At 37.0% G+C, this 14,840-nt stretch overlaps 2 protein-coding genes across 3 annotated transcripts in view; one reads left to right on the forward strand and one right to left on the reverse strand.

Annotated features, from left to right (window-relative positions):
• Positions 1–6,879, forward strand: part of LOC109604114 (myosin-VIIa) — a 35,232-nt gene extending 28,353 nt beyond the window's left edge. Inside the window, exons 7-13 of one of the 2 annotated variants that reach the window (XM_049966926.1) lie at positions 29–246; positions 302–2,144; positions 3,446–3,812; positions 3,864–4,287; positions 4,344–4,657; positions 4,718–4,985; positions 6,326–6,879. In XM_049966926.1, coding sequence (XP_049822883.1) covers positions 29–246; positions 302–2,144; positions 3,446–3,812; positions 3,864–4,287; positions 4,344–4,657; positions 4,718–4,985; positions 6,326–6,532 — 3,641 coding nt within the window. In that variant the 3' untranslated portion in view covers positions 6,533–6,879. The remainder of the gene's footprint in view (positions 1–28; positions 247–301; positions 2,145–3,445; positions 3,813–3,863; positions 4,288–4,343; positions 4,658–4,717; positions 4,986–6,325) is intronic. The other variant, XM_049966927.1, reaches the window with a different exon arrangement.
• A 2,741-nt stretch (positions 6,880–9,620) lies between these two features.
• On the reverse strand, positions 9,621–14,534 carry LOC109604110 (suppressor of hairless protein). The gene is made up of 2 exons (XM_020020638.2): positions 13,047–14,534; positions 9,621–10,954 (listed from the first exon to the last, which is right to left on the reverse strand). The coding sequence occupies exons 1-2, from the start codon at positions 13,890–13,892 to the stop codon at positions 10,274–10,276; spliced, it is 1,527 nt and encodes a 508-aa protein (XP_019876197.2). The 5' UTR covers positions 13,893–14,534; the 3' UTR covers positions 9,621–10,273.
• Between the last annotated feature and the right edge of the window lie 306 nt (positions 14,535–14,840).

The raw sequence follows: 14,840 nt of genomic DNA on the forward strand, positions 1-14,840 counted from the left end.
TGGTATTTAATTTGTATTTGCCATTTAGGTCGTGAAACATCAGTTTTCAACGATTTGCCGTCTCAACCATCAGAACATGAAATAATTAGTCCAATGCAGACAATGTCGGAAGACGATGAGGATCTGAGTGAGTTCAAGTTCCAGAAATTCGCCGCCACCTATTTCCAAGGCAATGTTGGACATCAGTACTCGAGGAAAGCTTTGAAACATCCTTTATTACCACTACAAACTCAAGGAGATCAATTGGTAAGTTGATTGAAGGATAATAATGAGCAACTTACTCACTTATTGTTGCTTTTAGGCCGCACAAGCTCTTTGGATAACAATTCTTCGATTCACTGGAGACCTTCCAGAACCAAGATACCACACAATGGATAGAGATAACACCTCCGTCATGTCCAAAGTGACAGCAACTCTAGGAAGGAATTTTATTAGAAGCAAGGAGTTCCAAGAAGCACAAATGATGGGTTTAGACCCCGAGTCATTCTTAAAACAAAAACCCAGGTCGATCAGAAACAAATTGGTTTCTTTGACACTAAAACGTAAAAACAAATTGGGAGAAGACGTACGTCGAAAACTGCAGGACGAAGAGTACACAGCTGACAGTTATCAGTCTTGGTTGGAGTCACGACCTACGTCCAATTTGGAGAAGTTACACTTCATCATTGGACACGGTATTTTAAGGGCCGAACTGCGGGATGAAATCTACTGTCAAATCTGCAAACAACTCACCAACAATCCGTCCAAGTCTTCCCACGCAAGAGGCTGGATTCTGCTGTCCTTGTGCGTTGGCTGTTTCGCACCTTCCGAAAGATTCGTCAGCTACTTGAGGGCATTCATCAGGGAGGGCCCTCCAGGTTACGCACCGTACTGCGAAGACCGTTTGAAGAGGACCTTCAACAACGGCACCAGAAATCAACCGCCCAGTTGGTTGGAGCTTCAAGCTACGAAATCCAAGAAGCCCATTATGCTCCCCATAACGTTCATGGACGGCAACACCAAGACGTTGCTGGCGGATTCGGCGACCACCGCCAGAGAATTGTGCAACCAACTGTCGGACAAAATCGGTCTGAAGGACCAGTTCGGATTTTCCTTGTACATAGCGTTGTTCGACAAGGTGTCGTCGCTGGGCAGCGGCGGCGACCACGTCATGGACGCGATATCCCAATGCGAACAGTACGCCAAAGAGCAGGGGGCGCAGGAAAGGAACGCGCCCTGGAGGTTGTTCTTCAGGAAGGAGATATTCGCTCCCTGGCACGAGCCAACCGAAGATCAGGTTGCCACCAATTTGATCTATCAGCAGGTCGTGCGAGGCGTGAAGTTCGGAGAGTACCGGTGCGATAAAGAGGAGGACCTGGCCATGATAGCTGCGCAACAGTACTTCATCGAGTACAACACCGACATGAACGTGGAGCGACTGTTGACGCTTTTGCCCAACTACATCCCGGATTACTGTTTGACCGGTGTGGATAAAGCTGTGGACAGGTGGGCCGCTTTGGTCGTCCAAGCCTTCAAGAAGAGCTACTACGTCAAGGAGAAGATTTCGACGTTGAGGGTGAAGGAGGACGTTGTGAGTTATGCCAAGTTCAAATGGCCGTTGTTGTTTTCGCGTTTTTACGAGGCGTACAGGAATTCTGGGCCTAATCTGCCCAAAAACGATGTCATTATAGCTGTAAACTGGACCGGCGTCTACGTTGTTGATGACCAGGAACAAGTACTGCTAGAGCTGTCATTCCCGGAGATCACCACAGTTTCAAGTCAAAAAACCAACAAAGTTTTCACGCAGACCTTCAGCTTGAGCACGGTGAGAGGTGAAGAGTTCACCTTCCAAAGTCCCAACGCTGAGGACATTCGAGATTTGGTCGTCTACTTCTTGGAGGGACTGAAGAAGAGGTCGAAATTCGTAATAGCACTGCAGGACTACAAGGCACCGGGAGAGGGATCCAGTTTCCTCACGTTCCTCAAAGGGGATCTGATAATTTTAGAAGAGGATAGTACCGGTGAAACTGTTTTGAATTCTGGCTGGTGTGTGGGGCGTTGCGAAAGGACGACTGAAAAGGGCGACTTCCCTGCTGAGACCGTCTACGTTTTGCCTTGTATGTCGAAACCTCCAGCTGATATCCTTCAATTATTCTCCGTAGAAGGTGCGTACTTTACCACTTTATTTTTATAAATTAATTAACAAGACACAAGGCGTACCAATTAATGGAATAATTTATTACAAATTTGTTTTTTCAAGCAGTTATTTTATAATTTATATCAAGGTCTTAATAATCCATTTTTTATTAACTGTGTATGGATTTAAAATTTCTAAGCCGGATAATAAGTGTTGCAAACGGTACTGAAAAGTGAAAGTAAATTCCTAGGCCAAAGACGACATTAAACTGACACAATCCGAACATAAAGATCTTACCTTTGACATTAAATTCTCTCATCTTCTTCGTTTAAGGAATGCTGTGGGAGATTGGCCAGCTGAAAGCTTATTTTTTCTTAATTCCCCACAAAGTACGGTGCTTTAATTTAGTGTGATCGCATGTTACCATTTGATTTTCGAGCAATGCTGAACCACAACTGTTACTTTCTAACTAAATAACACCCAGGTTCTTCGGCAAGGTCGGTTCTTTATGTTGTGACAAGAAAATTGCGGCTGATTTGCCTCGATCTCGTAACTGGTAACGGACGATTTGAATTGTGCATTTGTTTAAATCAAATTTAAATGACTCTCGTGTGTGGAACGATCATTTTTGTTTGCTATTATCGACATTAATTGTTAATAGTTTTGTAAAATGTTCGGCTACTTCACAATCCCATATCGTGGTAAGCCAATCCTTTTGTAACTGTTAAGGTGCAGCATTTTTATATTGGTTGTTTTAAAATGTCTATTAAAAGGTGAGAGATATATTTTGAGGTACTATTAAAACAGTAAAAGTTAATCAATGAACGAATAAATATTCGAAGAGTGTAATTAACAATTAATGAGCAGGAAGCACTTTTTCCACGTGAAAGCAGTATTTTGCATCGTAGCAGGAAATTGTAAGTAAGTTTTTTACAGCCAATATTATAATAATTTCGGTGATACCACATGATTATTAACCATATCATCACGCAAAGAACTATCGTGCATTTTCACACTCGGCAGGTAATTAATATATATTTTTATTGAAAATTAATATTATGGTAAATAGAGCTTGGTGGTAACTGTAAAAAGTGTTTCATATTGATAAAGCACTTCGATGTGGTGCAAGGAGTAATGGCGTGTGTTTCGAAAACAAAACATTTTCGTTATTATGAAGCAAAACCGCAGAACACCAGACGCTTTGTGTCCAAAATAAAACTCAGTAAGTGCCCCCTAAATCAACCTTTAATAAAAAGCACCATTCTTTTGTTTATTGCCAATAAATACCTTAAGTGGAGGATCCACCATTTCAATGTACCCTTTTTGCAGGAGCAGAACACGGCAGGCGCCTGAGCCAGCAGTACGTAAATGGCACCGAGACCAGAGACCGACCCTACACCCTCGCCGAATACGCGATCGACCATTTCCGACCGCCAGTGAAACGCACCATGTCCAAAGCACTGACCCTCTCGTCGGGTCGCAGGAGCGTCGACGACCTGTGGCGACACTCGCGCGACCCCATCAAACAGCCGCTGCTCAAGAAGCTGCAGATGAAGGAGGAGCTCGCTGAGGAGGCCTGCTTCGCCTTCAGTGCCATCCTGAAGTACATGGGGGATCTGCCCTCCAAGAGGCCCAGGCTGGGCAACGAGTACACCGATCACATCTTCGACGGGCCCCTGAAACACGAGATCCTGAGGTAACATCTGTCGTATCCGTTCACAACAAGTGCTAAACCAGTATTTTTTAGGGATGAGATTTACTGTCAAATCATGAAGCAACTCACCGACAACAGAAACCGCCTGTCGGAAGAAAGGGGGTGGGAACTCATGTGGTTGGCCACGGGTCTCTTCACGTGCTCACAAAGCCTCCTCAAGGAGCTGACGACGTTCCTGAGAAGTAGAAGACACCCGATTTCCCAGGATTCGTTGCAGAGGTTGCAAAAGACGTTGCGCAACGGTCAGAGGAAGTACCCTCCACACCAGGTGGAGGTCGAAGCCATACAGCACAAGACCACGCAGATATTCCACAAGGTATACTTCCCGGATGACACCGACGAAGCTTTCGAAGTCGACTCGAGCACAAGGGCCAAAGACTTCTGTCAGAATATTAGTCAGAGACTGAGCCTAAGGTCTAGTGAAGGTTTTAGTTTGTTTGTTAAGATTGCAGACAAAGTAAGTTGCACTAAAACAACACCATTTGAGTAGTTTATTATAAAATTTGTTGCTAGGTTATTTCGGTACCTGAAGGTGACTTCTTCTTCGACTTCGTGCGTCACCTAACGGACTGGATTAGAAAGGCGAGACCCACAAGGGACGGCATAACTCCTCAGTTCTCCTACCAAGTGTTCTTCATGAAGAAACTGTGGACAAATACAGTCCCCGGCAAAGATAGGAACGCAGACTTGATATTCCACTTCCACCAAGAGCTTCCCAAGCTAATAAGAGGGTACCACAAGTGTTCCAAAGAGGAGGCCTCCAAATTGGCCGCCTTGGTTTACAGGGTCAGGTTTGGGGAGAGCAAACAGGAGCTTCAGGCAATACCGTAAGACATTTTCTACTCCAAACTCTTGATATCTATCTAACACTTCTGGTTCTTCTTCAGACAAATGTTGAGGGAAATGATACCTGCAGATTTGATAAAAATTCAAAGCGCCAACGATTGGAAACGCAGCATTGTGGCTGCCTACAATCAAGATGCTGGTATGAGTCCGGAGGATGCCAAAATCACATTTTTGAAGGTTGTTTATCGTTGGCCAACGTTTGGGTCTGCCTTCTTCGAAGTGAAACAAACCACTGATCCCAATTACCCCGAAATGCTTCTGATAGCTATTAATAAACATGGAGTTAGTCTAATTCATCCTCAGTCAAAGGTAAGATTTGTTGAGGTTGGCGCATCCACCATAAATTAAAGTGGATTTTTATTTATTTATTTATTATAAATTTAACGCAACTGTGTGTTTTTAAGTGACTTTGGACTGATGATATCATAATTAATAAATAACCTTTTCTCCCACAATGGTATTAAAAATAGAAATGCATCGACCATTTACATAAATTAATGTAATTTTCTCACCAGTAACCTTTGTTTTGAAGTTTCCTTAACACTATATATTTTTATTAAATTATTCACATTTTATTATTATAAAACAACAGATTAAATTTTATAAAACTAATTTTTAATTGTATACTTCTCTAATTGCATAATTGTGCAACTTCATTAATGTGATAACACGCAGGATAATTAAGAAATCACCATTCCCACACCGAAGCAATTTTAGATAAAAACGGTATCAAATATCTACGTAAATTAGCCAGATTTTCCCACACATTTAACCTTTGTTTTGTGTTCCCCCCAAACCGGATGTAATTATTTTACTTCTTTTATACGATTTTATAATTCACCAACCAATTTCGACAATGAACCTAATAATTTTCGTCGAAAATAGAAGGTGAACTCATTGTTTTGTCCACATGGACAGTCCAAATTTGTCCAATGGTTGCGCAATTTCGTCTTGCAACGTCAGTTCAAAGTTCAGCATTAATAAAAACGCAATAATTAGTATTTAATGAGAAAAATACCGTTGTTAACGAACCACTGCTTCATAACTTATGCAAATTACATTCATTACACTTATGATGGGTTATAAATAATCATTGACTTAATTATCCACCTTCGGTGATTAATTCACTCGGAGCAGACAATAAAATTATTGTGTAATTAAATCGAAAACAACAAATTCAGCAGTGTTTCCGACTTAAGTCGATCCATCAACGTGCCAAAGGAAAGCATAAAATGAAAATTAGTTGCTTTTTCCCTGGGAAATTTCATTGAATAACTAATTCTCTTTGTTTAGGAATTTGTGCCACGGATTTCCGTTTATAACTCATAAAAGACAAACGGCTCACCGTATAAAATAAAAAAGATCTAAACAACACAGCAACAGTTGTTTATTTTTTACAATGCTCAATTACAATCTGAGAGCCGTACTTGAGAAAAGGCTTTATTTGCTTGCAAATATCTTATGTAACAATGCGCCAGGATTTTCTCACGAATAAATTTGTTTCCTGTTGTTGTTGTTATCACAAGCTCATTCATTAGTTTATCCTCCATTATGATTTTATTATTTTAATGAACAAATAATTAACGCCGCGGCGCTTTAACTAATTAATCGCCGGGGCACGTGGGATTGATCGTTTGTTTCGGTTGCAGGAAATCTTAGTCACACACCCCTTCACCAGGATATCGAATTGGTCGTCGGGCAACACGTATTTCCACATGACCATCGGGAATTTGGTGCGGGGCTCGAAGCTCCTGTGCGAAACTTCGCTGGGTTATAAAATGGACGATCTTCTGACCTCTTACATATCTTTGATGCTGACGAACATGAATAAACAGAGGAGTATAAGGATAAAGTGATAGGAACGGAGTGTAGACATATTTTTTTGTATAGAACTACGTTGTATTGTAGAGGTTTTTTTAATCAACCGTTTGAATCTGAATTTAATATGATTGATCCAAGTTTATGCATATACGAGTTGTTAAATATTTTCTATTGATATTATTTTTGTTTGAGAGATACACCGGAAATTATAGATCTATTACGCGTATATATACGTGACTTTATAATATTTTTACAAGTGTTAAGGTATGAGTATATTTATATAGGTATTATTTATGTTTTTATGTAAATATTATATACATCACATTTACCAACTGAATGAGAGATTGTAAATAAGTTATTAAAATATAATATTTATAATATATTTTTTGGATTTTATTGTTATTTTCCTTTGTCCCCTTAAAACATTAATATAATATTAGATAACTGGAAAAAGTAAATTAGTTTTTAATGTTTGTCTTTAAAATAAATTTTAATCAACATATTAATCACCATTATTACAAACTGTTAATATTTATTTTATGTACAGGGAATACCTTTACTAATTGAAAAGTATTTTAATATTCAATTTGATTATGCTAAAACATACATGGTGTTCCATTGAAAATAACAAAGTTACTGATGTTTTAAGATGCACAAAATTAAACGTAAATAACGAACACCCTATATAAAATTTGGGAGTTCTATTAATGGGTCATTTTTGATTAACGTTTATGGCAAAAATGAACTCCCCAGTAACAAAATTGTTGGATTTTCACACGTTTTAGTTAGACCATCAATCTCAAAATTTTTGGAAAAAAAAATAAAAATTGAAAAACTATTGGGTTTAGATATAATACATGTATAATCATTTCATTGGTAATTAAATGTAATCTTTAAAAATCACAAAATATATAGGGTGTTCCATGAATGTCCTTCGTTTTATATCCAACAATATTATATTACATTTTTAGTAAAATCTCTATTTATAATCATATTGTGTATAGAAAATACATATACCAATCGAAAGGTTTTTTAATATTCAATTTAATTTTGCTAAAACATACATAGTGTTCCAGTGAAAATAACAAAATTATTCATGTTTTAATATCCACAAAATTAAACGCAAATAACGATCACCTTGTATAAAATTTGGAAGTATTAATAATAGTTCATTATAGAATAGACCATGTTTAACGTATATACCAAAAATGAACTTTCCAGCATCAAAATTGTTGGCTTTACAGACGTTTTAGTTAGACCATCAATCTGTCAAAATTTTTGAAAAAAAATTAATAACTCAGAAATTATTGGGTCTAGATATAGGACATGGTATAGCCATTTTATTTGCAATTACATGCAGAATTTAAAAGTCCATAAATATACAGGGTGTACCAATGAATATAACAAAGTCGATGTCACTTCTGAGGAAACCGTTCAAAATAAATTAGAATAGTTCAAGACAAGTTATAATTGTTATACAAATTTCAAACCAATAATTTTTTTCGTTTTTCATAAATTTCTCATGAATATGTTAGGTGAATTACTCTGTCTGGTGCATGAGATAGAAGTATCCCTTTAACATTTTGAAGCTTACTTCTAGTCTGTAATGGGACATGTGGTCCTGTGTTGTCATGAAGAAGCAGTCTATTGACTAAAAAAGCCTGACTTTGAGTAATACTTTTATGAACTTAAACAGTTCTTGGTCTTTTGTGAAGACATACATAAAATACTACATGTCAGCTTCAATCCATTGTCCAGACAGACACGAAGTGTTGAAATCAACTCAATTTTCGTCGCATGTAACAATATACTCATCAAAAGGCTCATTTGCGTTGCGTGCAGAGAATTGGTAAACACCTGATTTTGTTATCCTCACATAATTTATGTGGATTCCATTTCTCCTTTTTTTTTGAAACTCAACATGAACCTCTTTCTAATGGTTGATTCATGACAGTTTAATGACTGGCCTGTTTCTAAACTTGTCGCAAGAAGATATTGCTTAATTTTTTCTTTGGTGGACATTTTAAGTGGACTTCATCTTCATGTTCAAAGCATTCATTGTCACGTTTAAACCGACAAAACCAAAAACACAAGACTTCACCACTTAAAGCATCTTGTGACAATGCTTTTTGACTTGCTTCTGTTGATCTTTGAACTCATAAAGAAAATTTGTACGTCTTGAATCCAAAAAATGTTTTAAATACAATGAAGGAGAAAAATAAATAGCATTGTAGCATTGTTAGAAAAAGCACATAAAAAGCTTCTAAATAATATGTACATTTTAATATGAACAAGTTAAAATATTATATGATATAAAAAATTATTTAAACAAATTATGTACCATAAACTTACTTTTTCCAGTACCTAATAGTTACTTTATTTTTTTTATCGCATGAACTACTTTAAGACTGTAGTTCTTATAGTTGTTGATGTTTCTCACATGTTTCCAGCATTTTTTACATGTGTCGAATTAACGTAATTAAATCAGGTTTATCAGTTGTTCTACATTCCGTACACAACAACAAAACGACACCTTTGAATCGACAAAACCCCGTTCGTTCCCAGGAAAAATAAGCACAGGAACCCACAAGATCTGCCTTCCATCTTAATCATGAGAATGGGATCACCTAATTAATATACAGTAGGAAAGCAATTATTAAAAATAATGCTATTGTTAAGTTAAAATTCCCACATTCATGTATAAATACCGTGGTTTAGTCGGATATAATTTTTATTTATTCGTGGGAACTACTTAAATCTGTGAGAAAAATTCGTACTTCCTCGTAACTTGTTATTTCAGACCTAATTGTAGGACAGTTAAAATTTTACACAAAGAGAAAACTCCGTTTATTTGATTATATTGCCTGCAAAAGGTAATTTAATACTCACCATAAATGAAATGTGCGAGGGAAAGTTAATAAAATGCCGATTTATATTTAAATAATTGTATTTCTACAAAATTATTAATCATTTACATTATTTTTACAGAACGTACTTACTTTATATACAAAAATTAATGGTATATTCATTAAATTCGTTGTCTAAAATTGTTCGCATTCACTTAATCCGAATTAAATTAATATATAAAACTATACAAATGACAAATCCATATTAAAAGTCAAATAAGCTTACATAACTTTGGTTTTTATTTTTATAGGACTTATATTGGGTATTTACACTTGTTATATATAAAATCTCTTAACAGTACAATTAAAATATATCACAATAAATAGTAATACGAGAAGAAAATTTCAAGACATTGAGATTCAATAATTGTTTAATTAAAAAAATCATCCACATCTTTATGACTATCTAGAGAGTATAATTTCGAACCAAAATTTAAGGAAAAATAGGAAAAAACAATTGAAGGATATGTTTATAAATAAATGGGCCACTTTTGACTTGACTTTATAAATGTTTCTTTGCATTATTTCATAATATAATAATTATGTCTTTAATAAAAATGAGGCCAATCAATGCAGAAACAATTTTCAAGTAATTACCACCCAAGTTTTTAATGTCAATTTACTTTTACTTTTTTTCTGAGTATGTTAAATTATTTATTACTGGAAATATATAAATTTACAATATTTTTATTCTTATTTTTCTATGTCTAAACCGTCATTAAACTTTGAAATTCAATGTTCATTACCCTTATTTGTTTCAAAAGGCAAAACCTGCATGTAGCAGCAAGTTCGAGACAATTTGCCACGGCAAAGAAACATTTTTTAGGCCAGACCGCCGTCGAAAAGTCAAAAGCCGCCGCACCCTCAAAGCTAGTGCATACCGTGCGAGTTCCACGCCGCCTCCGCGGCCGCCATGGCCGCCTGCGACTGCGCCTGCGCAACGGCAGCGCTGCGCTGTCCCTGCCGCATAATCTCGTCGGCCGGTGCGCAGTGCGGCCTCGGCCCCGGCTCCGGGGTGTACGTGAACGTCAGCCCCGTCGCGTAAATGATGCCGTCGTTGCGCACCAGCGAGACGGGCACCTGCGTCGGCTGTCTGATCCACAGCCACTCGCCCCTGAACTGCGAGATGTCCGGCACCACGCACAGCATGCTCTCCTGACAGCGGTACATGGTTTCGGCCTCCACGTCGCCGAACCACACCTGCAGCGACGGCGAGAAGTTGTCGCCGGTCAACTCCAGCATGGCCACGTCGCCGCCCCCGTTCAGGTGCAGGCTGTGCACGATAGGGACGGGGGTGACCGGCGAACGGACCGGGCCCATGCCCTCGTAGAACTGGTACTCGGCCTTGTCGGTGGAGATGATGGTCCAGCAGGCGCCGTCGTTTATCATCTCCTTGTTCGGCTCCTTGGGGCAGGGCGTGGCCTGGAACTGGATGATGCGCTCTTGGGACAGGCAGAGGTACATGCGTTCGGTGTCCTTCATGTAGAACGCGCACTTGTGCAGCTGCGAGACCGGATCGTCCGCCTCGAGGAGGGCCTGCTGTTTGTCCACCTAAATTAAATATATAAATTGGATAATTAGTAAAATATTCAAAGGTGCTTTTTGGGATCAAAGTTAATAATAAAAAAAAAAAAATGAAAATCAATAGAAAAATTTGCTTATACAACGTAAACCTAAAATATTAAAATATTAATAAAAATAGTGGAGTTATTTGTGAGAAATTTATGGAGAAAGAAAAAAAGATATCAGTTTAAAATTTTTATAGCCATTACAACTTAACTTGAACTACTTTTCTAATTTATTTTGAACAAAATTTCACTTCCGTTTTCGCCGGATGTTACATCAATTGTGTTATTTTCCATGAAACACCCTGTATATTTTTGGATTTTTAAATTCTACATGCAATTGTAAATTAAATGGCACTAACATGTCCTATACCTAAATCCAATAGTTTTTGAGTTAATTTATTTCAAAAAATTTTGACAGATTGATGGTATAACTAAAATGTCTGTAAAGCCACCAATTTTAACGCTGGAAAGTTCATTTTTGGCATACACGTTAACCAAAGACCATTCCATAATAAGCCATTATTACTACTCCCAAATTTTATACAGGGTGTTCGTTATTTACATTTAATACAGAACATCTTAAATCATAAATAACTTGTATCTGACATCAATACATTACATTTTTGATAATATCTTCGTTTTCTATTGATGCTATTTTTGTTTGAGAGATATATTGGTAGTTATAGATCTATTAAGCATATATTTACGTGACTATATAATATTTTTACACATGTTAAGATATGAGTAAATTTATATAGGTATTATTTATGTGTTTATGTAAATATTATATGCATCACATTAACCAACTGAATGAGAGATTGTAAATAAATTATTAAAATATATATAAATATAATATTTATAATATATATTATGGATTTTATTGTTATTCTTCTTTGTCCCCTTAAAAACTTAATATAATATTAGGAAAAAGTAAATTAGTTTTTAATGTTTAACTTTAAAATATCACAACTTTCTATAAAATAACTTTTATGTATAAGGAATGATTTACCAATAGAAAGTTTTTTAATATTCAATTTAATTTTGTTAAAACACACGAATTTTTATTTAGAATTATTAATGTTTTAAATGCACAAAATAGAAACTAAATAGCAAACACACTGTAAAAAATTTGAAAATAACAATAATGGCTCCTTATAGGATGGTCTTTGATTAACGTGTATGCCAAAAATGAATTTTCCAGCATCAAAATTTGTGGATTTATAGCCATTTTAGTTAGACCATCATCTTGTCAAAATTTTTATAAAAAATTAATAACTTAAAAACTATTGGGTTTAGGTTTAGAACATGGTATAACTATTTTATTTGCATTTACATGTAGAAATTAAAAATTCAAAAATATATAGGGTGTTATAATTGTTATAAAAATTTCAAATCAATACATTTCTCCATTCTATATAAAGTTCTAATGAATAAGTTAGGCACATTCTGTATAATATATGATAGTCTTCAAAAATGCACTGTATTATATGAAAAATATGAAAAATTAGTTAAATAGTTCAAAACATATGAAATATTATATTTCATAAGTTTTGAATTGTGGACATAAAATTATTATATTATATAAAAGGTTAACATTTAGATATACATTTTTTTAATAAAATTGACAAAGTAAATATAGAATAACATAAATGGTGAATTAAACAAATAACAAAAATATTTATGCGTCTTGTACTGCACAGACTCCGTCCAGATTTATTTCAACATATGATTTACGTCAAATACAACGCACCACAAAATTATTTATTTACGTGCAAATGATAAACATTGTACTTGTCAGAATTTATAACATTAATCAATTGATAAATAAATCCAGTTAGATTTAATAATTTTTTAGTAATATTTAGATAAAATTCAAATGATTTATATTTATATATAAATTAATTTTCATTCTTTTATATAATAAAAAGCAAATCCAAACCAACTAAATAATGTGTTAGTATACATCGAATAACATTGAATTCGATAGACAAATATTCATGCACTAATTAATATCCATAGTTGGAACAGACTTGATATTTGACACTTAAATTGATATAATTTTCTGAGATACTAACCTTTCTGATTATGAGCCTTGGTAACGCCATACCCGTAACTGAACAGACTAGCTTCACAGTTGAGCCATAGTGTATGTAACCATCTCGTACTTGGAACTCTTCGGACTCAGATTCATTGTCATCCAACAGATGTATTGTGAAGGCACCCCATTGCGTGGAACTGGCGTGAAAATGTCCGTTCTCCACGTGTAAATATCTTGTAGAAACTGTCTGTGATCTTAACCTATTGAACAGTGCCACTTTCGTACCACTAGCTATACACAAGTCTGCATTTTTTAAACTCTGCTTTTTCTTCGATGGCTTAGATATAACTTTAATTCTTTTGCTGTGAAACACACCAATGTCGTGTCCTGAACCATAAAACATTTTAACAGACAACATGAAATGTTTGCGTTTGTCAGAGTCTGATATGTACAAAGTCTTCGCTGCACAGTACTGTTTACCATTGTTCAAGTCCAACTGCTGCATGTCCTGGTCCGAGTTGCCAATACCAATGAAAGCACAAAGCTGGGACGCCTGTTCCGACTCACCCTCCCTGAGCATCTGTTCCTGGCGCAGCCTCCAGCCGTCCCCGAACAAGTATATACAGGGGGGCGGACAGAAGAACCTTTTCTCGTTGCCGTAGGACTTCTGGGCGACCTTAGCGTGCAATATAACTATGACCATGTCCGATCGCTCCCTCAGGTAACGTTCCATGGCCTCGCGGGTCAGACGACGGTCCTCGCCGCGGTAGCCACCTGGCACGACGGCCCCGGAGAAACGGGGATACATGGCCCCATGTTGCGGCGGCGGCGTCGGCGGCGACTGTGCGTGTGCAATGCCCGGCAGCCCGTACTGGTGCGGCATCTTCAGCGTACGTGAACTTGAGGCCGCGCACTATTCACATAACACGGCGGCACCACATGCCGGCCCCGAAATCGGTGAACGTAACGCGAAACACGGCCGCCGAGATGTGAGTCGTGGACGCGTTGCGGTGCCCCGGCGCCCCCCGATTAATACAGCGGAGCGTGTGTGCGTTGCTCGCCGTTCGTAAACAAACCGTAAACTGCACACTTCGTGACTTAAAACCCTTCACGGCTACCGCTGTACGTGAGAACGAACGCTGCTGTTCCGACGTTCTCCCCCTCCGTGCGTGCTACCTCATTCCGTTCGAAAAACACCTGTTTAAAACTTGAATTTTCCGACAGTGCGGCCAACATTGGTGCGCCACAATTGACATGTTGTGCGCGTGATTTGTCGGCGGACGGCCGTTCCCAGGACCGGGGACGGGTCGCGGTGTTCGCGATTCGATTGCGCGCCGTGGCCGGCTACACGTTGCGGACCGGCGGACGTTCGAAACCAATTCCGGACGATCGTGGAAACAATCGCGATATTGGCAGCATTAGGCTCAATTCACAGCCAATTATGTTCTAATTTCGATATGTGTCAGCTACGGGGGACGGTCCGAATTAAGTTTGGATGCGTAATTGCCAATTGGAAGTATTAAAAAAAAATAATCAATAAATAATATGAATATCAAATAGTGAGTCAATTACTATACTTGATTTATAAAAATTTCAAAAAATAAAAAATTTAATGTTAAAATTATCAAACCTAAAAAAATTAATTATGTCACATAGAACGTAAAAGATTTTTTTATAATTTCTTATTATAAATTCTTACTATCCATATTAATTAGTACTATCGATGAAGCTTCTAAAGATAATAAATCACTCCAAATCACTCACTCCTTATAAATTATTATAAATTTAATTGAAACAAAATATGAACAAATCAATTTAAAAATCTGTATTT

This window comes from Aethina tumida, chromosome 4 (genome assembly GCF_024364675.1).
Source record: "Aethina tumida isolate Nest 87 chromosome 4, icAetTumi1.1, whole genome shotgun sequence".
Classification (NCBI taxonomy): Eukaryota; Metazoa; Arthropoda; class Insecta; order Coleoptera; family Nitidulidae; genus Aethina; species Aethina tumida.